The sequence below is a fragment of the Hibiscus syriacus genome, unplaced genomic scaffold (assembly GCF_006381635.1).
Source record: "Hibiscus syriacus cultivar Baekdansim isolate YM2019G1 unplaced genomic scaffold, ASM638163v2 tig00111105_pilon, whole genome shotgun sequence".
NCBI lineage: Eukaryota > Viridiplantae > Streptophyta > Magnoliopsida > Malvales > Malvaceae > Hibiscus > Hibiscus syriacus.
The window spans coordinates 2,613,021-2,639,449 of NW_024062987.1; the positions used below are offsets into that span (position 1 = coordinate 2,613,021).

At 35.2% G+C, this 26,429-nt stretch overlaps 1 protein-coding gene and 1 pseudogene across 1 annotated transcript; one reads left to right on the forward strand and one right to left on the reverse strand.

The window, feature by feature from the left end:
• The first annotated feature begins 8,215 nt into the window (after positions 1-8,215).
• LOC120153909 (BEL1-like homeodomain protein 9) lies at positions 8,216-12,903 on the forward strand. Its single transcript, XM_039165772.1, has 4 exons — positions 8,216-9,735; positions 11,425-11,792; positions 11,891-11,951; positions 12,048-12,903. The coding sequence occupies exons 1-4, from the start codon at positions 8,854-8,856 to the stop codon at positions 12,588-12,590; spliced, it is 1,854 nt and encodes a 617-aa protein (XP_039021703.1). The 5' UTR covers positions 8,216-8,853; the 3' UTR covers positions 12,591-12,903.
• Positions 12,904-19,770: 6,867 nt separating this feature from the next.
• On the reverse strand, positions 19,771-26,094 carry LOC120154204 (annotated as a pseudogene).
• Between the last annotated feature and the right edge of the window lie 335 nt (positions 26,095-26,429).

Sequence of the window (26,429 nt, forward strand, 5' to 3'; positions counted from 1 at the left end):
TTATTCGTTTCTGACAGTTTTGAATGTTTTAAATGACATGTTCTGATAGTTTTTATATGGATGAGTCCATAGCATACGTTATATATCACAACACACTACTAAAGCGATATATCGGAACACACCACTAATTAAATTATTCATATTAAGTAAATATTACAAGGGTAAATTATACATTTAATACCTACACTATCATTTTTATTTTGTTTTAGTACCCATTATTTTTTTTCAAAACCATTAATGACAATGTTGTTATGGCATGACATGTCATTTTTTAAATTTTCATATCACCTTTATATTTATCCGTCAATATTTTTAATTAATTTTATTCAATTAATTAAATGGTGATATGTGTCACCAACTATTAAGATAAAATAAAAATAAGTATTATTGCTCGTAGCATGAATTAAACATATGCCTCTTACAAATGCATAGCGCTTAGCCATTGACTTAAACTAGTAATCTAAGTTAATTTTTCACATTTTGTATTTAACTTATATAATAGTATCATCACAAAATCAACATTTTCCAAAAATTATAAAATAATTAAAGAATATTAAACCAAACTTAATGCTTACTTATGTCATTAGTAAATTAAAGAATATTTTTCATTTTATTTGGAAATAAAAAAATAAAAAAATAATTATTAATGTATATTTATAAAAAATTATATTATTATTTTAAAAAGTATATTTATAATATTATCAAATTATTTTAAATTATTTATTTATTTTTTAAATCATATTGTTTATTTATTTGAGATAATATTGTTTTTAAATTATCTACTTAATTTTAAATAATATTGTATGGAACCAAAGTAATAGTTGGATACTAAACGTATAATTTACCCTAAACTTAAAATTATTTAAAATTAAATAGATAAATTAAAAACAATATTATTTCATAAATAATTAATTTTATTTTAAAAACTAAATAAATATTTCTATAATGTTATAAATATACTTTTTTTATAACTATTTCATATAAAAATCTATTAATTATTTAATTATTTTTTATTTTCAAATAAAGTCAAAAATTAGTTTTTATTTAATAATGAATAAGTAAGTATTTTGAAATAAAATGTTGATTTTATAGTGATACTGTTATTTAAGTTAAATATAAAATGTGATGAAATTTAACTAAATGACTAGTTGAGCTCATTGTTCGAGTGATTTGTTTCTCATGTATGAGACCCAAGTGAATAAGTAAGTATTTTGAAATAAAATGTTGATTTTGTGGTGATACCGTTATTTAAGTTAAATACAAAATGTGATGAAATATAACTAAATGACTAGATTAGCTCATTATTTGATAGGAACAAGAGTGACTTCTAACTTTTTATCTCCATAGGTGGTGACATCCAATTGGTTGTTTACGTAATAAGGACAATTTAATTAGTGATGTCTTTCTATATTTATTTTAATGGTGCGTTATGAGATACAGCATGCGGTTGTAAAATTTTATATTTAAAATATATCTTCTGACAATTTGATACAATCTATATATTCTGTGTTTATTGGACGTTTTTAATTCAGTATATTCAAACGTATAAACAAATGTTTTCTCAGTTCATTTTGAACACAGCAAAAAACACGTTCATATAGTCTCTCATATTCTCTCTTGTGTATAAATCTTTCACTCTTATTTTTTTAGTGTTTTTCCTATTAAAGAAGATATACATTTGAGTAAGTTTTTTTTTAAAAAGAGTAATATAGACTGCTTTAATTTATAGGTGTATAATTTTTGAAAGTATGTGTTAATATCAAGAATGACGTCTAATTCAACGATTACACTATCAAATTTAGTAACAATAAGACTAAGAATTAATCAATAATAATAATGTTTGATCTTGATCTGAACAAAGAGAAGTAAAGAACTTAAATGTAAAAACTGATATGCAATAGGGACTTAATCCAGGCAATTTTTCCAATAAATCATCGGTGATCGGTATATTTACCGATCTAACACCGGTCAGATTATATTTCTCGATCTAACACCCGTAGCAGTAAAGTGCGCCCCATGAACCGCGCTATACGCTGATTTTGCGCCACGTGGGTATAGCGCGCCCCCTGTCCCGCGATATACGGTGATCTGGCGCCACGTGCGTATAGTGTGCCACTTGATCCGCGCTATACCTGGGTATCTGACACGTGGGGTATAGCGCGGTGCAGAGGGCGCGCTATACCCCTAAATACACGTCCCCATCCTCATATAAATACCTCCATCCTTAATCACTTTTATCACACCAAATTCTCTAAATTTCTCTTAAATACTCTATCTTTTTAAGGTATATTTTATAATATTTTTACTATTATGTATTTACTTTATTTAATATTTTACTAATATAATTCTTTTGCAGATATATAATGGAAGGCAGTCTACTTCGCTCGGATGGAAATCATATATCTCTACACTTTGCTGATACGGTAACATTTTAACGTTTTAATTTAATTTAAATTATTAGTAATATTTAGTTAATTTATTTAATGCATGATTATTAGATTAAGAATTAAATATCTCGACACTTTACTGATACGGTAACATTTTAACGTTTTAATTTAATTTAAATTATTAGTAATAATTAGTTGATTTATTTAATGCATGATTATTAGATTAAGAATTAAATATCTCGACACTTTGCTGATACGGTAACATTTTAATTTAATTTAAATTATTAGTAATAATTAGTTGATTTATTTAATGCATGATTATTAGAGTAAAAATTAATTTTTGTAATTATTTATTTTTAGGAGAATGACCGTGTATTAGATCCTTTTATTAGGAATCTTAAGTTAGTGATACCCAGCCGTGTCTTGCCGTATTTAGTAGAGGCTGGATTAGGTTACATAGGTAGATATCAGGGTTATTGTAAGATACTGCCAGACCTGATTTCTGCCTTAATAGAGCGGTGGAGGCCGGAGACCCACACATTTCATCTTCCGTGCGGAGAGTGCACGATCACACATGAGTATGTTTCTATGCACCTGGGGCTTTCGGTGGATGGAGATGTGATATCGGTGATAGCTTTCGGTTCTTGGACTACTTTGTGTCGGGATAGTCTAGGGCGTGTCCCGGAAAATTTTATCGGAGGTAGGATACCGTTAAATTGGTTAGATGCCAATTTTTAGGAGTTGAGCGCAGACACCTTTAAGGATGAGGTTAATATATATGCATGGGCATGCATACTGCAGTTGATAGGAGGATTGCTGATGCCGGACAAATTGCGCAACCTAGTTCACTGCATGTGGTTGCGACATCTTAGCGACTTTCGTCTCGCCGGATCATTCAGTTGGGGCTCGGCAGTTTTGGCTTTGCTGTACAGTGAGATGTGTAGAGCCACTGACTACAGACGTAATGCTATCGGCGGACGTCTCTTGCTGCTGCAGTCTTGGGCATGGTATCAATTGCCCTTTTTATGACCTGTTGTGAAGAACCCATTCGTATTTCTACTACTTCTGAGGTAATTATAAAACTGATTTTGTATATTAATAATTTTATACAGCGTATAACAATTTTTTTTCCTTGAATAGGTGGTCTACTGATAGGAAAAATCATCAGGAACTACCTGATGATTTAGAAAAAATTAGGGTATAAATCGATCAGTAGACTGGCACATAGGTATGAATTTTAATGTTTAAAAATCGATTTTAGATTATAGTTATATAATTAGATTATTATTTTGATAAAAATTATATATTATTTGTTTTAGTTTGAATGGGTGTCATATTCTACTGATAATGTGAGGGCGGTGATCCCACCTGAGTTGAGGGGTCCATCAGATGTTTGGATGGCGATGGTCCCTCTGATCTGTTATGCGACCGTCCAGTGGCACTCCACTGATCACGTGCTCCGGCAGTTTGGTTGTTTTCAACCAATTCCGGAAGCACCTCGCAATATGGATGAGTTGCATAGCTTAGATAGACACGACAAGATAGATACAGATTGGCTGGTGAGGCATCATGAGTGGGTCGTGTTGTGGGAGGATCGACATCGGCGCCTTCCACGTAGAGAGCCCATTTTTACTGACTTCTTGATGTATGCTGAGGATTATTATGAGTGGTTCAACAGTAACGGGAAACCGTTTCTACTTCCAGAGGATGCACGAGGGCAGACATTTCCACGACGTCGACAGAGACGTTCACCGACACAACACCATCGTCCCCCTACTCGTGGACGGAGAGCAGGTGCTTTCGATTCATCCTCAGCTACACCAGCAGGACCTTTCCAGCAGCTACCGCAACCATATATGATACCGCCATCGCCTTTCCATTACCAGATGTCGCCGCCGCCGCCTTCACCTGGTTTTATGACCCCGCCACCGCCACCGTCAAAGATGACCCCTCCTGGAGGCTATTATGGGTTTATGTTTGCAGATCTGACTTGGGGTTCATATACTGGATATTTGGCGGGTTCAGCCTCATCACCCATGGCCGCAGCACAGACACCTCCTGTACAGTTTTCACACTCAGCGATTTCTGGGTTTTCCCAGTTTTCGCAGGCCGGTGGGATAGTCAGTCATACACCTCCAGGGTCCTTATTCTATGGAGGTGCTTCATCGTCATCAGCTCCTCATCAACCTAATGTACATGCTCAGGACGACGACGACGACGATGACGACGATGACGATGGTGACGACGACGACGACGATGATGACAGCGAGGAGTCAGAACCATTGATACGAAGAAATCCTCCTCGAGACCGACAACCACCTCCCTGTGGAACACATTCGCGACGCAGACATCGATCGATTTTTTTATATATATTTGTATTTACTTTATTTTATTTAATTGTAATTTTTTATTATTTCTCATTTAATACTTATTTTATTTTGTTAAATTTGTTGGACTTTTTTTAAATATATTTCAGTTAATTTTGTTTATTACCATTTAATATCAGTTATTGTAATTTGATTATCATTTACCATTTAATTCTCGTTGTAAGTTTGTTGTATTTAAATACCAAATTGTTATTAGTTTGATAAAATTTAATGATTGTGTTCATCTTTTTAATCTTCATCAGCGATTATCGAATGACATTAACTTAAAGTAAATACAAATTAAAATACAAGAATTATTATTTGATAAACAAATACATCATTTCCTCATCAATTGTTACTTGATGACAACAGAAGTGAACATGTTTTTCTAGTGTGTCATGGGTTTCTACAATGGCCACATCTTCTGTCTTGTCTAGATCTTTCTCGAATATCCATATCGTAATGAATTCGATTGGATTTTGGACGACCACGCTCCTCAATAACTCGGATGGTACAATCGGAAGCCAATCTTGAACCTCATCAGGGTCTTTGTCATTACCTATGGGGGAAAACTCAAATTCGTATACCTTAAAAACTTCAGATAGTAGGTATACGGGATCCACAAAATGGTTATAGTCTTGCGGTGTACCCATACTGCGATTGTATAGGTGAAATCAACACTGCAACAGCTATATGAGAGCTTGCAATTACCATGGGTATGATGGCTTGGTATATCACTTCAGAGTCCAAGTTGGGATGATCTTGGTTGACCCCTCCAGCACAACATGTGTGAGGACCGTTGTATACTGTTAGTTCCCATATGTTATTTTTCCTCTTCATTTTCGATATGCGAACCATCCAATTGCATCCGTTTTCGCGTCGGGCACAGTAGCATACATATTTTTCGGTCGTCGATCAGTTGACTCTGGACTGAACAGAATTACGGATATTGTAATTTTTGATAGCCATCATCGCTTCTTCTTTGCTTGAAAACTCCATGCCTAAAGATAACTCACCATTATTTATTGATAAGTAATATCCATAGTCACCGAGATGAGACATATCCGCAAATTATGGACCGTACATTGCACCATAATCAGCTTCATACATGTGTGCATGAGGGTTGGTTTGTGCCACATTTCCTGGAACTTCATCATCATCGGAGTTGAATTGCGGTGATTCTGGGTGAATGAATAGTCCAGTCTCAGCACCATCAGCACCAGGCTCACGAAGCGGTTCTTCTGGTGTATATGATGGTTCCTCCATGCTCTCCACATTTAGGTCGAAGAACCTACTACTTGCACGCCTTCCCCTTGAACTGGAAGGCATATCGACATTGAGATCGAAAAAGCTCGCAGTCGAATGCCTCCCCCTGGAGCTTGAAGCCATCCTGTCAAATGGAAATTGCACAAATGGTTGCGTCGATGGCATCTCCATATGGTCAAAGAAATTTACAGATGAATGTCTTCCCCTTGAACTGGACGCGGTGTTGCCATACGGATTGTTCGTGGACCCACCTCGGTATATATCGTAAGGAGTTACGGATGAATGTCTCCCCATTATGACATTAAAATCATTACACATTATTGTAGTCGGGCTGTCAATTTGATCAACTTGTTCAGCCAACCCATAGTGTGAGCTTAAAGATTGACCCCGAACAGCATGCACTTGAACAAAATGTGCATACATCTCAATAGCGGCGTCTGAATAATTACTTTGAGCTTCAACCATCATTTGAACATCATCATTGTTCGAAAGTTCGAACGCTGTATAAGTTAATGGCAACAATGATGTTGGAAATCTGTACTGCAAAGACGACATTCTTCTATTACTTCCAACATGAATCTTCCTCGAAATCTTCGTTATCAGCTCCTCAAGAGTTATGTTTCTCTTGAATGATATTTTAACATGCTCATTTGATACGAAAACAACGCCGGTTTCATCTTCTCGAATTTCACCATCATAATAAATAATAGCTGAAAGACGCGTCATTCTTTGTGTTTAAAAGTGGGGCAATATTATATCTGTAAAAAAAATAACTTAAACAAACCTGATTAAATAAATTATATATGAACGAAAATATAACACAATTTTTTTTACACATCAACGTAAATAATTAAATAATATAATTTTATATTATTACCTGCACCGCAAAACTATTTCGATGTATGCTTCCGCTTTTCAATTTTACAAATATAAAAAATAATTAAAAATAATTAGTATTATATTTTTTCAAATAATGATACTAAACAATAAGTATAATTAAAAAATTATAACAAAATTATCTTATAACGAAAAATCGCACGAACTTCTAAATCAAATATAAGAAGATTGTCAGAATTATTACTCGTTGACGGAATTGTTGTATTAATTTATAAGAGATGAGAGATGCAAGGAGATGTGAGGAGAAATGCGAAAATCAGTATTTATAAACATATAAGGCGCGGTACATGCACCGCGTTATATGTAATTATTATATAGTGCGGATCAGGGATCGCTTTAAATATAATTTTGGTACGGCGTATAGCGCGACCCTTGATCCGTGCTGTACCCCTACGTGGCGTATAGCGCGGAGCAGGGGGCGCGCTATACCCTACGGGTAATCCAGTCAACGTATAGCGCGGTACAGGGGACGCGCTATACTCCACGTGACGCCAAATCAACATATAACGCGGTTCAGGGGGCGCGCTTTACTACTACGGGTGTTAGATCAAAAAATATAATCTGACCGGTGTTAGATCGATAAATATACCAATTATCGATGATTTTTAGGAAAAATCGCCCCTAATCCATACATTAAACCTTTGAATAAAAAATAAAAATAATATTCAATACATAGTGGATAAAGGACAAGTGCTACCACATTTAGTGAACAAAATAAAATATGTTAAATGAATTATAAAATATAAAAAATTTATTTAAACATAAGTAATGAAAGTAATTATAATATTCGATATTTTCTCTTGAGCAATTTAAGATTCTAAAAAATCTATAGCAACAAAAATATATTCTTACGTTCGACTCTAATTAAAATGAATTGTTCCTGGTGTAATAACCCCACAAATTAATAAATTAGAAAAGAACAATAAGTAGAACACTCACCTAAACTGTAAAGAACAGAAACTAAGCCAAGTGAACAACAAAGAAGGAGGAGAAGAAGAAAATGCAAACCCTAAATCTTTCATTATGATACCAGGGGATGGAAGAAATATGAAAAAATACAATTATTTTCTAAAATTTGTTTACATGTCTCTTAATTTATTTATCTAAGTGGTGTATTTGGACTCACTCAACAATGTATTAAATAAATATAATTATAATATTTTACATAATATAATAGAAAAGAGGGGAAAAATAGACTTTAATCTCGATCGAGTCCTTATTTTTTCAGTATAAAGGTTGGTAAAAAAAATGATAAAGCAAGCAACTTTTTCTTTTAGTTTGATGATTGATTTGGTGGTTAGAATAACCCCAGGGCATACAACACCAAAAGGCTTTGAAAAACGACAAAACACCTCCCCAAACTTTCTGTCAGAAATATCTGCAACACAGTTACGTTCAATTATTACAGGAAGTAGCCGGTCCTCCTCCGGTTTTCCAAACCCTATGATCGTCCTCCCCTCCCCAACGAACAGATAAACAAAGAGATCTTGTCTGAGGAGTTTGAGGACCGAGGTCAGTGACCGACAACTATGAGATGAGTTTATTTTGTTCGTGCAAGAAAAATCAAAAGATTTTAAAAGTTCGTGAAGTTACTTACTGTGCATCCCATACCGAAAATCTCAGTGTCTCGAACGTATCACCGCCACCCCCTCCCCCCCTCTTTCTCTCTCTTTCTCTGCCATGTTTTCAGCTGCTGAAGAAAAAAGATCGTGATAACCTTTCATTTCATCTTTCTCAATAATCACCACCTTTCTCTTTCACTCTATTTATATCACACAATCCAAAGTTCAAAATTCTAAAATTTCAAGCATATATCCCTTCGCCTCCAGTCTCTTTTCTAATCTTTTGTTGTTGCAGTGCTCTTTTTGATTGGTTTTCATTTTTGTTTCTTTAAACTCCCTCTCCCTCTCTAGAGTTTTAGCTTTTTTTTTAGTGGTATGGCGGAGGGTTTTGAGCCCTACCATGTCCCACAGCAAAGCAGAAGAGATAAGCTAAGAGTTGTGGCTCAGAACCACCCGGCTTGTGTTGAATCCACGGCTGTTGCTCTTTCAGGTTGCTCGGGTTTTCTTCCCTTGTACGACCCTTCTATTCTTTCTTCTGATTTGCTAACGGCCACTGCCGGTGGTAGCCATGGCTTCCACCACCACCAAACTGGTAAAAACAGTCCCATTTGTGCTGTTAAAGAAGGTGTGAATTTCATGGGCTTTGTTGGTGGGATCGTTAACGGTGCTTCTTCTTCTTCTTCTTCTTCGACTTCTTATCACCCTTATTTGAATTCACCGTCGTCTTTACCCTTGAACCCTAGTACGATCCAAGACATGAATAATAACAACAACCCGGTTCTTTATGCCCCTCAAAGCCTTCAAAACCTAAGAGACTTCGACCAGTCGTCCTATACTAACGGTGCCGAAGTAGTTGTATATAAACCCGAGCCTACTGCCACCAGTCAAGGCTTGTCTCTCTCTCTCTCTTCTCATAATACACACCAAAACAATCTGCCCACGGGGCTAAATCTACAAAGGTACGAAGTTACTTCCGCTGGATATTTCTCTTCTACTTCGAATGAGGTTTCCCGGATCTCGGTCCCTCTCGGTCCTTTCACGGGCTACGCTTCGATTCTGAAGGGATCGAAGTTTCTGAGGCCGGCACAGCAGTTATTAGAAGAGCTTTGCGATGTGGGTAAGGGATGTTACGTCGAGAAAATCACTCCCGACTGTTCTATCATGGAGTCTCCATCGCAGAACTTAAGTGCTACTGTAATTATGGATGATTCTGATAATACAGGAAAAAAATCAAGACTAATTTCAATGCTTGACGAGGTATTACAACATTCAATTTATGTATTCACGTGTTTTTCCTTCTTCAATTTGTCCTTAAATTTGTAGCATATCCAAGTGATATTTGGATCCGTGTCCCTTATCCTCTTCAAATATTCCTTGAAGATCGTTTTTTGTGAAACCCGAGCATTGCTTTCAATCTCTGCTTATTTTTTATTAAAATAAAAAAATATCGGATACTCTTAAATGTTGTTAGATTTAGTCAGATATGGAACCAACATTCAATTTTTTCTTTTGTGGTGTTGCTTGCATGCATTATTTTTTTTAAAAAAAATTTCCTCCATTTGTATACTGTGCGAATTGGATTCTTGTATTTGATGAATGGCCTCGATGATAACAAAAAAAAATATTATTATGTCTTTATGAAAAGGCGAAAGGAGGGGAATATATGCAGAAAGATCGGTGTTAATACAGTGTCTGACACAACCATAGAAAGACTTGTAGTAAATGACAAAGTCACCACTTTGGGGCTTAATATGCTCTAAAGTAATTTAAAGGAATCCATTTGAAAAGATTTATACTCCCAAAAAGTTTGTGGAAACCATAATTGGTTATTGCAAGCTGCCTACCGAAGGCAAGTAGCTTGCAATGTCTACTTTTTGCTGGATAGAGCTTAGCTGCATTGAATTAATATAATCTAGTACTAGCTAGCTAACGGGTGAATCTTGTGTTTTTGTGCTGAACAACACAAATACATGTGTGTGTGTGTATGGACTGACTTATTACATTGTATTTTGGTAAGTCCAATTTTAATCGTACTTAAAAATGCGTTGAATTCCATAAATTAATCTATTTACAGGGGTTAATGCTTATTATTGTCTGGAGTGATAACTTTTGATCTTTTCTTATTGGATAAGTTTGCATGTTTTATAATCTGTAAGTCAGGTGGAATGCCATTCTCCAATGGGATAACTTCGGAACTACTATGGAATTAATTAGTAACTAGTATTTAAGCTGATAATCGATGTTTGTCTTTATCGGCTCGTTTTGGTTTCACCTATCGTGCAAGTGTTTTCTTGAAGGATGTGTTTGTTCTTCAAAGCTAGTAACTGGTCTATCGGTTGGGTTATATAGAAGAATATATAGATGATTAAACAATATAAATGTTGGGGCAAAATTCTGTCTGATTACGTACGGATTACATGTTGGTAAAGATAATTGCATTCCATCTCAGGGAGAATATATATGACGGTGCGAGCCTTTTAATAAGGATGCACAACATTTCCTTCCCATTGGTGGGTGCTTTGACTGCCTACCATAAAAAGATTAATGCAATAAATCTGACATAGGGAACGATGTTAAGTTAAAATGTCAATTGTTTTATTTGCGTGTAAAGCATTGAGCACAACCTTTAACAATGTCCTAGTGAGGCAGTATCCTTATTTTCCTTGGATCTCTTAGTATGCTTCACTGGTGATTTCTCTTTTCACTACTTAGTCGCTTCATGTATCATTCTTCAGTGACTAAGGTTTCTAGCAATCTCCTAATATCCCAGGTTAGAGCAATGTTTTGTCTGATCATGTAACTTGATCAAACTTGTAATGTTTTACAGTAATTTTAGGGCCAGTTTCTTTATCCTTTTTAATAATTTAGCCACATTATTTTAAATGGGTTAATAGTTGTCGGTATCATCTAACTTTCCTACTTGCTAACTGTATTTATCCTTATTAGGCGTTCAGGAGGTACAAGCAATACTATCAGCAGATGCAAGCTGTAGTTGCATCGTTCGAATGTGTTGCTGGACTGAGCAATGCGGCTCCATTTGCAAACTTGGCGTTGAAAGCATTGTCCAAACATTTCAGTTTCTTGAAGAATGCAATAACCGACCAGCTTCAGTTCACTCACAAAGCTCATGATCAGATAATCCCTGGAAAAGATGAGGTTCCGAGGTTTGGAAGCTCCAACAGAAGCTTTTATAATCGACCGGTTCATAACTCAGGCTTCCCCGAGAGCCAACCAGTTTGGCGGCCTCAACGAGGCCTTCCTGAGCGTGCTGTAACTGTACTAAGAGCATGGCTTTTTGAACACTTTCTACATCCGTAAGTACTCGAGTCACATAGATAAAATCCCTAATCTTGTTTCCTTGATAACCTAATATGCTTGCTTATTTGGTTAACATTTATATTTTATGTTCTAGCTATCCAACAGATACAGACAAACTAATGTTGGCAAAACAAACCGGTCTATCACGTAGTCAGGTATGCCGTTAACCGTCATTCCTACAATCATTATATAGTCTTGCAAACAATTAGTTCTTTAATTTAAGCCTCAAAAACATAATACTTTTGAACCAGGTCTCAAATTGGTTTATAAATGCAAGAGTAAGACTGTGGAAGCCAATGGTGGAAGAAATACATATGCTGGAAACAAAACAAGCTCAAAAGGCATCCCAAAAGGACCGAAACACAAACAGGTCGAGCGATCATTTGTCCTTGGCGAACACTCTTGTATCTGAGCATCCAGCTACATCGACCCAAACGGTTCAAGATGCCCCGTTGAAGCAAACGAGAAGTGAACTTACCGATATACCTATGGGAAGCGAACCACTCAACTTGCCGTACAACAGTTTGTCGAGCCATCCACAAGATGGTGCCAGTGTCGGTTTCGGTGTTAGCATGGCAGGTGGAAGTACTGCTGGTGTTTCCTTGACACTGGGTCTTCATCAGAACAATGGTATTGGCTTACCAGAGCCCTTTCCTATAAACGCAGCTCAGCGTTTCGGTATCGGGGTTGAGGTAAACAATGAAGGGTATGTCATCGGTGGATATGAAGCACAAAACCGACATTTCGGACGGGATGTCATTGGCGGGCAGCTTTTGCATGATTTTGTAGGTTGAGAGAAGATGGGATAGAAGCTTCCTGGGCCATATTGTTTAAATTTGAAAGTGTATTTTACGTGGCTAAAAGCCAATATATGTTATCAGAATGCAAGCTGAAACAAAAGAATAGTCAGAATGACTTCCCCATGCCATTTTCTTATAGAAATGTGTACCAGCAAAGTATTGGCGTAGAATAATTCTGTAAATTTAGAATTTACAAGATGGAACTTTTTATATAATTTCGAGGCCATCAAATCATGGCCTAGGAATGTGCTTGTTATTGTATTCAAAGATGGAGGTATGGAGCACGTAATGAAACGAACAGATTTGGTATTCATTCTCTTTTAAAATATAATGCAGTTGCATGGCCATGGATGATAATGACAGGTGGTTCACTGGTGTTTTCTCAAACATGTATCCTTTCGTCCTTACTTTGGGGGCGCAGGCCATAATTTCCCCTCTTTATTTGGGCAGGGCTTTGGTTCAGAGTTTGAGGAATCGAGAAAGGGAAAGGATTGGTCCCAATACCAAAGGTCTTACCATGAACAATTGACCACACAAAAAGCAAAGGAGAGTGAGCTTTTCGTACTCAAGCTGGACGAAGATAGATTTACCATTCAGTAATGCAATATTTGTTTTTTCGTTTGAGAGGTTGCTGCACATCAATACGAATCTTGACTTGCATAAATCGGTTATATCTCAGTGCAAGGACTATTGAACTACAAATCATAGTCAATACACGAGCTGAAAGCCTTTCACATAAAATCATATTCAACGTCATTGATTGTTATACCAACAAGATCGTTTTTCATCACGACAACAAAAGAGAAGAAAAAGTATTGCAAAAGTAGAAGAAGAAAAGGTCGCGAGTTAACATAGATTAAGAGCGTTCGTATATATATATATTAAGAATAAGCCATAAGAGTTGACAAGAATTCGAACTCTTTATTAGTATAATTGAAGACTTGATATAAAGAACATATGATTTATAATATGTATGGAGATATGATGGGATGAATGATGAGAGAATGAGATTGCAAATGGAGGAGTTAGGTTAGGCATCTAATCATGTTTATACTTGGTAATATTCAAAGATTGGTAGAACTAAAGGGAGATAAAGTAATTTCTCCTCACAAAAGTGGATTTCAAAAGTTAGCGCAAGTCCAGCACTGGACCCCTCTTTCTGCTCATTTCTAAAAACAACATCATTCGATTTCCTTTATTTTAGTTCATATATATTTCAAAGGTTTATATAACAAATAAGTACCTAAAATATACAATCTTTTTCATTTAAGCATCAAAAGTATTTTTTTGGTCAAAATAAGTACCTAAAGTTATCTTTTTGGTCAAAATAGATACCTAAAGTATTCAATTTTTTCATCCAAGTACCTAAAGTATTCTTTAATTAATGTCATATGTTAACGTTTTTAGAAGTTATATATATGAAAGTGTTTGAATAGTTTAGGCACCTGTTTTGACATAAAATACTTTAGGTACCTATTTTGACTAAAAATATAACTTTAGGTATTTATTTTGATCAAAAAATAATTTAGGTACTTAAATGAAAAATATATTTTAGGTATTTATTCGTGATATAAACCTATTTTAAACTACTCGTAGTATTCTAGTTCGGTTAAATTAGAACAATAACGCTCTTTAACAAAAAGTAGCGAAATGGAATACTTGAGTTTTTATCTAGAAATTTAGTGTATTTAATACATTATTTTTAAATCATTGTGTAGGTTTGACTATTTGTAATATAATTGACGTCCCTTCTTAATGACTTTGCATTGATTTTTTAATTATAAGGAAAAGTTTTTTTCGCATAAATTATAAGGAAAAGTTGTCCACACAGAATGGTGACTTTTTCAATTTTTTTGAACTAAGGGACCAAAATGGAAGGACATAAAAAAAGTAGCTAAAATGAAAGAAAGAGAAAAGGAGTAAAAATGAATGAAAGGAAGAACAGGGATCAAAACATAAAAAATATTACAAACTTTTTCCAAAAAAACGCTCATGACACATGTGACGTGTTTTCATGAGCATAAGAAGTCAAGCAACAATGACAATTTTTCAGTTTTCTCTTCAATCATTCAATAAGTGTATGTTTAAAATGTTACATTTAAACACTTAAAAAAATTAATATCTAAACAATGTGAGGTTTGAGGAATTTTATAGTCAAAATTGTAAGTGCGTGCATGTTGTTAATAGGTTAAAAATATTCTAAACAAATATTATTTTGTAATCGCTTCATACTATTAATTTCTATATTGTAAATGATGTACACGGATATAGAGAACTTCAAAGAAAAATTTTCTTACCGTTTGAATATCTCTAGATTTAAATTATTTGAACTATCAGTTAAGTGAATTGATTTAATTCAGTTAAAATGGAAATATGGATGGGAAGGGGCAGTGGATTGCAGAAATGGCAGAGACATGACATTGCAGCAAGCTTTGGGGCGAAGTTGTTAGGCATGAGATGCATGCCCATGGAATTTATTCCGAGCTCTTAACTCAGCTTTAGCTTCGTCTTTCAGCATATTAGCAGAATGTTCCATTCCCATGTCCGCTAGCCTGACATTGATGTTAACACAGACATGATTGACGATTGCTCATGACATAAGATTCCCCACACCAAACACATTGTGCTTGCTTTGGTAGCATTGCATTCGACACCTAAATATGCATCTGATTACCCCAAACCCTATGCGACCAGGGAACCGGTAAGCATTAATCAATAGCCAAAGCAGGCCCTTCGTGAGGTGTGGACCACGAAACCAGATCTGCTTCAACCGAGACCCCAAAAACTTGTCAGAAGATTCTTCCATTCCAAGATGTAAGCTTCAAGCAGACTGAAAAGCCTACCTTGTTGTTTTGGTAAAAGAATTTTTCTTTTCCTTCACTATTTTCACACACGATGAGAGGATAACCTTTTTTTATTAAGAAGGCAGGAAAGATTTTTCAAGTCACGAGGAAAAAGCAGTCAAGATAGCAACACCGTCATTGTCTATGGAAAGTAGGGATGTGATTGGTTTGTGAAGAACAAAAATCAATGATGGTTGATACGCCATTGAAGCACCTTATTCCATTACAGTTTTGGTGGAACCAATCTTCACTATAAATTCCGGTTTTCTCATGCATGAAGGCCTCAACCTCATCCTCTTCTACATTTAATTTTGTCTGTGCATACATAGAGCTGGTGGGGACCGGGTAATCTGCATCCTGAGGTTTGGATCAGCATGTTCGTTTGCTTCGTCTAGTCCTTGGGATGCAGATTACCTCTTCCTTTCTGGCAATCCAAGGCTCCTATTTTTGTTTCAATTTTCAACCCTACAAAGAAGACTCCACTTAGCCTTCAAACTATTTTTCCTTCTCTCATGTTTGTGTTGGTTCTGCTATTTATTAAGGCATCGGTTTTGTAGGTTTAAGTTCTCCAGCAGTGGAGTTTCTTCATGTACGAGAAATATAACCTGGTGGCCACAGCCTGCACTACACAATAGGAATGTGGCAAACAATAAGAACCGGAGTGCATTCTTATTAGACTCGTTGTATTTCCTTTAAAACCTTAACATGTCTAACATGCTATTAACAGCCTTCAACCGATATCCTCGAATATTTTCGTTACTATGATTTCACGAGCAGGGATGGACCGATGGGTGCAGGGGAGCGACAACTTTTAAATTCCCTTATATTTTAGATTTTTTATTTGTATTTTCTTTTGATTATTTAATTTTGTACTCCTAAAATTTTTAATACAACTTCTTAAATTATCACCTCCCAACACAGATTTATAAATCCGTCCCTGTTCACGAAAAATTATTCTATGTACCCTTTCCACCACATAACCAATAGTTCCAACCTATTAAAAGACTCCACAATAATCTTTTTTTCCTATCATTTATACATAAGATTTTCATTTTCCAAATTAATTTCTCCATTTCATTAATGCATATCAAAATTTAAGAATTATTTTTAGAATCTTCATTAATTAATTTTTTTTACCTTTGTTTATCCAAAAAAAATATTCTTTATGTTCATTGAAGTTGAAAATTTGAAAATAAAAGAAATTGTGTAATCTTAAGAAACTAAAATGACTAAACAAAGGGTTCAACTAAAAAAGTACAAAAGCAAAAGCACTAGATTATTCATCATGACCACCTATGTTGCACTGATACGGATATGTATAAGGGGACGGGATGGTGATTGGAAACGACGATTTCTAAAATTACAGGGTACAACAACAGTAAGATTACGACATTAGAAAAAAAATTATAAATAAAGTAACATTTTATAGAAAATTGGTGTAACATCCTAATTTATCCCTAACTAAAAATCCTAACATTTGGGATTTTTCCCAAATTCCTAAATTATTATTTTTGGTCAATTTGAAAATATTGCAAAAATTATTTCCATATTCAAAATTATTATAAACTTTAGGGATCAACCCGGAAATTAGACAAAAAATTCTTTAAATCCTATTCTAACTCTTCTTTCTCCCCCACGCAGCCGCTTCCTAAATTATTTCCTTCTTTCTCCCCTACGACCTTCTCTCTTTCTTTTCCGTTTAGTGTGTTGTCGTTTAAGACCTAGTAAGGAAGAGCTGAAGATTCTCTCATCTCTGTTTGCAGCGCCGCGATAGTCACATGCCGTCTCCAAAACGAGTTCTTTTCCGTTCCTAGGTAAACACCAAATGTCCTCGAGTTCTTTCAGCCGTGCCCCACCACCGTGGCACGTCCCCGGTATGTACCCTAGCCGTCCCCGTGTCAGGGACGTATCAGGTACTTGAAACGGGTTCCTCTGCAGACCACTATTCAATCTACAAGACTTCCTCTGATAAACTAACAAGATAGATGATCGTGAGAAAAAAAAGACCATCTTAACTGCAAAACACTCCCCATTTCGTTCCCTTTTGAATCAAAAGCAATTATAAATGGCTCGTTCATCGAGTCCATAATGAAAAAAAATATGGAAAACATTTCTTCGACATATATTTTGTCGGAGACATCCAAATCTAAATATTTTTCTGTGTCATCATCTCATATGGACAGCTTTGAGTTTGATTTTACTGATATAATCTCCTACCCTACTTTAGTTACCAATTCTTCTATCTAAGATTTAGATCTCATCACTTGATAAGTTGAAATTCGATTCAATATTTCCATTTGATAACCCCAAATTCTCTTGTTTTCAAATTTTCAACAACAAAGGTAAAGACCTTTTAATGCATTAACGAAGATTCTAAAAATAATTTCTAAATTTAAGTTTAATTTTGATTTGTATTTATGCAATGGAGAAACTAATTTGAAAAACTAAAATCTTAATTGTAAATGAAATGGAAAAAATGATGTGTAATCTTTTAATTGGTTGAGACCATTGATGACGTGATATAAAGGGTCTATGGAATAATTTCTCATGATTTTAAATGTTGTAAAGGCATACACAAGATGATATTAATACGTAAAAAATGAAATTTCTTACTAACTTAGTGTCATAGTCATAGACGGATCAGGTGAAGGTTAACGTAACCGTTATCTCCTACTAACTTAGTGTCATAGTCGAAGACGGATCGGGTGAAGGTTAACATAACTGTTATCTCCTTAAAATTTTCAAAATTTCAAAATCTCATATATTTTATTTTATATTTTATTAATATTTTTTTATCTTTTAAAATATTATAAGTTCATTTTTTATATAAAATCTTATGATTATGTAAGAACTTATCACATTCATGTAACTTGGTGAACTAAACTCACTCGATGAACTTACTCTCATTTACTAAATTAAACAACAAAAGATGGAACCAGAGCATTAAGCTGCATGTCATGACTCATGGTTATATTAAATAAAATATGAAGCAAGGTAGGTAGCATAATGAAGGGACAGCGTCTATTCAAAGGATTTGATTAGAGAATAAGTTAAAGTTGAATAAGAGTGAAAGCTTTGAATCTTTTGTTTAGGCATTGCCATATGAAGAAAACTGGCTTCTTGGCTTGCTTTCGTCATGATATTTTGAGCTTTTGATCCATTAAAATAAGATTATGGTTTCGAACCATCAAAGATACTGATGTCTTACTAATGGTGGAATTTATGGTTCTTTAATTAAACAAAGGAATAATGCACCACATCATGCTTTATGCCACTTCTAAATGAAGGTTCCATGGTTAAGAATAGTTAGTTTTACACCTCTTTATTGATGTAAAGAGAATAAAGAATAATAGTTATATTTTGTATGGTACAGTTTTTTTTTTTTGTCCTCCCGGTTCTAAAGTTTTATTTGGATTAATTCAGACCGATTTGCGTCGTACACCTAGTATTGGCGGGTGAGTCTCCCAGCAGACATTTTCTACATACACAAGAGCTCAAACTCAAGACTTTACTTAACTGATATCAAATTGCTTACCACTTGAATCAACTCTAGTGATTGTATCACATAGTTTAGTTTCTGATATAGATTTTCTTTTCTCGACTCATGCCCATTAATTTTGAGTAAGATGGTCTTATTCGTCATTGATACTTAATTAACATTTTAAATAAATAAGACATGACAATAAATTGTGATTATATGTAAAAATAACTACACGATTGGTGTAATTATTCTCATTTACCAAAATAATAAATTGTGATTATATTGTAATTCTCTACGTCATATTTGAATACGAGTTATAATTATACAATAACATAAATATAGTTTTCAAAATAGTATTAATTATAAAATTAAAGAGGAAAATTATATATGTAATTATACAAAACTACATCTCTTCTCTTAAGAATCAATTATATCAAGTTCAATAAGATTCATAAATTATGATGATTGTCAAAATACACTGTAATTAAATAATTATATTCAATTATTCAAATCTAGTTATAGAGTGATTTTTCAAATACTCATTTTTGTGTAGGAAGAGGCTTTCGAGAACAACACATTGACATTTAATTCGAAACAATTAATGATATGGAGTAAATATTTGGGTTAACCATCGACATTTTAAAAGTAGAGGGATAAATTATGACGAATCAAAGTATATGGGTTAAAAATCCTAAATTGGACATAGTAAAGGGCCTAACATTATAATTTGACCAGCAATCCTTCGCAACTGGGAAACGGCGGTTGAGCAACTCCACTATTTCACCAGTTGATTTCATATTAAAGAACCTGAAGAGGAAACATACCATCCAACCAAGTAGAAAACAATAGCACAACCAACGATTTTAACCTCTTTTTTTCATTTTTTTTTCTTTTGATCGCAGAAATGAGAATATTACAACATCCAAACAGGATACAGTTGACCCATTAACACCTCAGTTCCCTTTTATCAAAGAATAACTGTACAAATAAATATTTTTACACAATGCCACAGGGCAAGTCGTCGGGATCACAAGTTCAACCAAAAAGAAAAAATGTTAACTCTATGGCTGATCCATGCCCTTGAGAAGTGCCATCCTCTGAGATTTAGCAAAACCTTGCCTATTTCGAAGAAAATCGATGTAAGTTCGAAGTCTATACCGGTCCGAGTTCGTGAGGGAAAAAGGAGGGTTCAAAATGAGGGATGGTGCTTCGACTAGAAGGAAGACTAATAAACACACTGCCTTCGAATACAAAATTGTTGCACTTTCCATTTCACCCATGAGCTCATCAACCTGCAAAAATACATGCAGCACGACTTTCAGCAGGTACGTTTCCTTCGATTGTTATCTTAACTTTCATGGTATCCATCAAATAAATAAATAACTTCAATTTATAAAAGATCTTTGCTTCATCCATCATCCTATCTTTTGCGATTTTCACCTCATTCGAATGGTACAAGACAATCGCTGGTCAATTAGATTGATAGATGAATACAATTTAGGCTATTGAATGATACAAAGGTTAGAAGAAAAGGACTCACTCCTCCACTTCTTCCCAACACAAGGGCGGCCTGAAATATCGTCTCCATTGCATCAGGCAACTCTGTACTTCCTGCAATCATGATGATCAAATGCTAATTTAGAAAATTAAATAACTTCATACGATAGAGACAAGTGGCATGACTTTATTTCCTTGCACACCAGCAATAATCGAAATGACTAGTGCATTTAGGTTGCTCTTTCATTCTCTTGAGCAATTTTAAAAACTGGGGCAACAAATATTAATAAAGGGAGTAATAATTATCAAAGGCATACCAGGCTCAATAGCCTTGGCAAGTTCCTCGGCATGCTCAACTTCCCGCAGAAATTCCCTCTCTATCTCTGCGGATACATCTTCTGGACATTCTTCCGTATCAGATGTTCCATGCTTCTTGCTGGGACTCCTCAATCTGCTAGTCTCTTGGCTTGGACTTCCTTCCATAGCTGATGCAGCCCGTGTATGGCATATATGCAATGCTTGCTTCCAAATTGCAAGAATCACAAGCTGTATTGAGAATGCTTCGAGATGCCTACCAGCCTCGGTCTATCAAAGAATCATGAATCATGATAATGTTACAATATAGAACATCCTCGATAAGCCTTGTGATAGAAAAGAAAATACCAAGAGAAACTAGCTAGCAAAATCTGCCACAAAAGCAATAGCAATTACAATTAGGAGTGGCATTGAGTCGTAACATTTAAAATATTCTAAATGATATGAGACATTTGACCAATACATCTAGCAAGTTGAAGTGTGATCACTCGTCCACTAAATGCCTTGTGTAAGCATACAAGGTCATCAACATATATTAATAGACCATGCAAGTATGTTATTTTAGTACTCTGCATAACACTCTTATAGTAGGTGTATTATGGACGGACCTTCTCGTGCACTAATTTTGTAATCGCAGATGCACACTGCTGTAATGACTTTATCCTCGTCCTGCAATGAGATGATGGCTGTTCCAGAGCATCTCCAATATCAATGGATCCTGGAGAAATCCCAGGGCCAGAGTTCTGGCTTTCCAAGCTTCCTACATGATAGACGTTAATATTTGTTGCACCAATGATAGGCACAGGAGCTGTTGACGTGGTATCACTGGTAAAGGGGATCAAGGGTGGACTCTCTGGTTTGTATGGATTGTCGTTTGGCTTGGAAGTGCTAAATGAAGAATCTGACACGTCCTTGGGAGGTTCAGGTACAAGAACATATTCTTGATCGATCAACTCCAGTGTGTCCCCAACTGTGGAAGCAATGCAAGAGTGACAATTAAACATACGTGCCTCGTAACACGTGTACTTAGCAAGACATCAGGAACAATATCATATGTAAAATGCAACATATATTGTTGGTACCTCTTGAATGAGTACTTGTAGATATTTGATCCATGGATTTGAGAGGTTCATGTAAAGTTTCATCTGAAACCACGTCCAATTTATGTCTTGTACCACTGTATTTGGCTGTAAAATCTACTTTGTTCAAAGGACTAGAAGATTGTCCTCTAGTATCTTTCTTGTCAGGAGAAAACCCCCGAGGAGATTTCATTGAAGACCTCTTCTTTCCAAAGGAAGGGCTCCCTTCAGGACCACTAGAATCATCATCCAGAGAGAAAGGAAGACAGTCCTCCTGAAAGCTTTCATCAGTATTCCTTACAGGACTGCTTTCGGAAAAAGAATAACCAGTCCTTGAAATTCTCCGACTCCTGGAAATACAGGAATGATTCATTATTTAGGGAACTGACGATAATGCACATAAGACAAGATTATGGGTGATTAATTCTCCGACTCCTCATTTACCTCAATGGTTCATTAGGTTGGCCCTGAGAAAGATATGGGTGATTAAAGAACTCTTCAAATGTTAAACGTTCCACTGCAAATACAAGGATAAAGGGAACACCCTGAATGAGGACGCATATAACAAGAATTGCTCAGCACAGTTTATGATGATAGAATTACTGAATGAAACACAACTCTTATGGAACTCTTTGCTCCATATCTTCACAGATCATCTAAAGCTTTATCTTATGTTCATCTTCATAGACTGATCTAAGCGTTACAATGGCTGTTACTTAGATTAGAATAATGATCGTATGTTGTGAGATGAATTAACAAATAGGAGGATGCAGTCATTCGTGCAAAATTACAAGCCAAGGAGACAAGAACGATAGTTACAAACTAAGCAAATTCAAGTGGAGGTTGAAGCCTATGAATTAAAGTGTTCATGTACTCTGATTTTGGACTCCTCACTGTACTAGAATCAAGTAGCACCAAACAGTGAAACTGTGGTTATGTTCTCGAATATGCGAGCATATAATTGAATTGTACATGTTAGATTTGTATTTAATATCTACACTGGTGAAATACCTGGATTACGACGCAGCAGTCTTAGACATAAATCTCTGCAATCAGGAGTCAAATAATTGTTTTCCATGGGGAAAAGCAATTCAGTTGATTTCATAATATTCTGGAGTAACTGAATTAAACAAGATAGAAAAAATAGATAAACAAAACTGTAAATGCCCCAAAAGAATCATCAGTTCAACTCAGGTGATCAATTGCAAGTCTAAACTTGGAAGTTTTGAGAAATCCAGGGACTACTTTATACAAACAGAAAGTTCATTAAACCTGAATTTGATTGCTTCCAGTGAAAGGAGTTTTCCCAGTAACAAGCTGAAATAAAATAGCCCCAACACTCCAAAGATCTGCCTGTGTATTAAAGTCAAAATTAGCAGGCAGTATTTTCAGGTATGAACAAGAAGGGGGAAGAAGAGTCATGGGAGGGGAGTAACTATAACACCTTCGCATCATACTTCTGCAATTGCATTATCTCAGGAGCCATGTAAAGTGGTGATCCACATAATGTTTCGGCAAGCCCCCTAGGTTGCAGAGATCTGACAGAATAAGTGTTATGTTGCAATCATTGACTATGCATGAAAAAAATCATTAGAATTTTTTTTTCCACAGCACAGTTGCCACTAAATCAAAATCTTTTTCGTCTTCTTTCCCCTGTCCGTAATTAAGTTGTTATATAAACAAATGAACTTCATTTTAATTGCAAAATGAGACCAATGAGATTGGAAAGGTTAAAAAAATAAAGAAAAGATGTTCAAAAAGAGAAAAGAAACGGACAAATAATAAAGGATAATAGAAAATTATTGTAAATAACTTCACTGACTTATATCAATTACGCTGGACCATTTGCGACCTTATTTATTTCTGCAATTATTTCCAAGCTTATCTCTCTTTTTTTTTGGTGGGGGGAGTGTCCAGTGTTATCATGTTTTGAGCCCCAGTTTTCATTCTTCGCTATGATAAGCACAAGTTACAAAGTCATTACACCCTAAGAACACCTTTCTTTTAAATTTGAGAATAGAAAACATTTCCAGAACATCTGAAGCTAGATAAGCACAAAAAACTGACAATCAAAGAAGATGGGTGATCTCAAGTTGTAGAACCAACAACCAAAGAGTTTACTAGCAATGTTGCACATGTAGTCAAATTGAAACATCCAAGGTTAATGCCAATGGCTAGGAGGATGGAAGCGTGCATTTTCCTCACAAAGATTCCTTAATAAAAGATGTAAAATTAGAAGGGGGAAGAAAACACCCTATAAGTAGGTGGGTCAATGTGATCATTTACCTTGCAAATCCAAAATCTGCAATCTTTAAAACTGCACTGCCGTCATTTGTTGAGAGAAGAAGGTTCTGTTCCAGAAACAACAACATTACAAAGAGAACCTATTAAAAGAAAACTTTTCAACATGAACAAGGCTAGTCTACACCAAAGGATATTTATGCAACTTCATCACATTCCATGATAAGGTTGAAAAGCAAACCAGATTTAAAGGGGGTGAAAAGTATAATCTCTTACAGCTAATTCCTATTTGATCACAGTAACAGTAAGAAAAATAGTATTTATTTACAAACAGGCTTGCCCTTTTCCTTAATAGGCATAAGTAGACATAAAGTTATATCCTAACTCAACTTGAACCACAGAGAATGAACTATACCTGAGGCTTTAGATCCCGATGTATAAGATTATTGTCACGGAGAACTTGCAAGCCAGCCGCTACAAGAAGATAATTATAGAAGCATAAGTAAGAGACCAGATTCAGTGGTTAAGGAAAATAAACAGCAAGACAAGGTCTGCAGCATACCTAGTTGCTGCATGAAATGCTTTGCAGTTGCCTCAGGGACATTTCCATGGCGTGTAATAAACATGGAAAGGTCACCCCCCTTGCAGTAATCCAATACAAGGTGTATCTTCCCAGGAACCTATTTAAACCAAAAAAGATTAAGATTTACACCATATAATGGCTGATATAACAATAAAAAAACAGAAGGAAATGAAAAATCAACATTATCTCTAACAACTTTAACTTCAAATCAAAATTATTTTACAAGTGACATTTTCCAATCCATGGATTGAAAGGCACAGGATAAAACTACTTCAGCAGAACGCAAAATATTATCAATTGTTTCTCAATGATCCTCGAACTTCAAATACATGAAAAATAGCTTTTTAATTCAGTTTCCCTTGACCACTGTAAATTTACCAATTTTTTCTCAATGATCCTCGAACTTCAAAGCTTCTCTGTTAGTATTAGTTGTTGTGGAGTAAACGGAAAGCACCATGAAATTCCATCTCATTTGGACTTCCAAACAGGAAACTCTCTACTTAATAGAAGCTTAAGTAAAAACATTATATAGATTGACTGAACATCCCACCATTGTTAATCCATTCATTATCTGCTTCTATCAAATACAAGTGTGGCTAAATAACTCCCTTTTCAATGAAAGTCAGCACGGTTTTTCAATGAAAAATAGATTCTTCTCCTTTTAAATCCCGTAAAATATCTTCACAAATATATATATATATATATATATATATATATATATATATCCAAATTTTCTCCTCCTTTATCATTTTCCATAAAAGAACTTTCACTCAATAAATGGAACCTCAAATTTCACTCCCTACCTTAAACAGCACAACTTCTAAAAACAAATTCAAATAGTTTCGTTTCCGATTCCACCACTCCTTCCCCTATTTTCTGGGCATTCAAACAACTCCTAGAAAACTAATAGTAAAACGAAACAATTAAATTAAAAGAAGAAGGAACAAGAAGAGACGAACCTCAATAATATCATGCAGTCGAATAATATTAGGATGATTAATTCTCTTCAAAATAAAGATCTCCGACATCAAACTATCCTGCAACTTCTTATTGAGTCGACCCGTTGATATCCGACCCGATTTGCCTGCTCACAAAATAGTTTCCCACCACCCTTCCCCTCCTCGTTGCTTGATCCATTACAGACGAACCTGGAATAAAAAGAGACAAAGAAAATCCCTACGATCCAACGCCAGAATTTTAAGCTTTAAAAAGGAAAATAGTATCGAATACTGGAATTTGGATCTTCGGATGATCCGACCCGTATTTTAATTGGATTTCCCGATTGGCCGTGCAAAGATAAATAATCTGATAAAGAGAGGGAGGGAGGAGGGTGAGATGAGATCTTATTGATTAATGAGTTTTTTTTTCTTTTTTTTATTATAACCATTATCAGTTTAATTATTGAGATTTTAATTGGCATTAGCTACCGTAATCAAGGATTACGTTTTCTGATTTTTGATTGTTTTTGTAAAAACCATCAGATAAGAGTGGTATTAGATGGACTGCATGATTGTAAAATACGGTTATATATACGGTGTGAGCAGTGAGGTGGCAGTTTTTAACTGGGTGGTTTAGTGAGCAGCTTTGGGTAGGTAATGAAAAGCTGCCAAGATCTTTTGAAATACGTGTCGACGAAGCATTGGTTAGAAAATATTAGAAATGCCAAACGGGCGGGTCGGGACAGATACCTCTCCTCATTCCCATACCCACTTAATATTTTTAAGTCTACCACCCGCCCACCACCAATGATGGGTAAAATTTTTCAAATCTACACCTGCTCACGTGGATACATTC

What these genes read in the sequence shown, in the direction of transcription:
- LOC120153909 (XM_039165772.1), top strand. Translation starts at nt 8,854, where the DNA reads ATGGCGGAGGGTTTTGAGCCCTACCATGTCCCACAGCAAAGCAGAAGA. An exon ending in TAATTTCAATGCTTGACGAG is followed by an intron (nt 9,736 to 11,424) that starts GTATTACAACAT and finishes TATCCTTATTAG; the next exon opens with GCGTTCAGGAGGTACAAGCA. An exon ending in CCGGTCTATCACGTAGTCAG is followed by an intron (nt 11,952 to 12,047) that starts GTATGCCGTTAA and finishes CTTTTGAACCAG; the next exon opens with GTCTCAAATTGGTTTATAAA.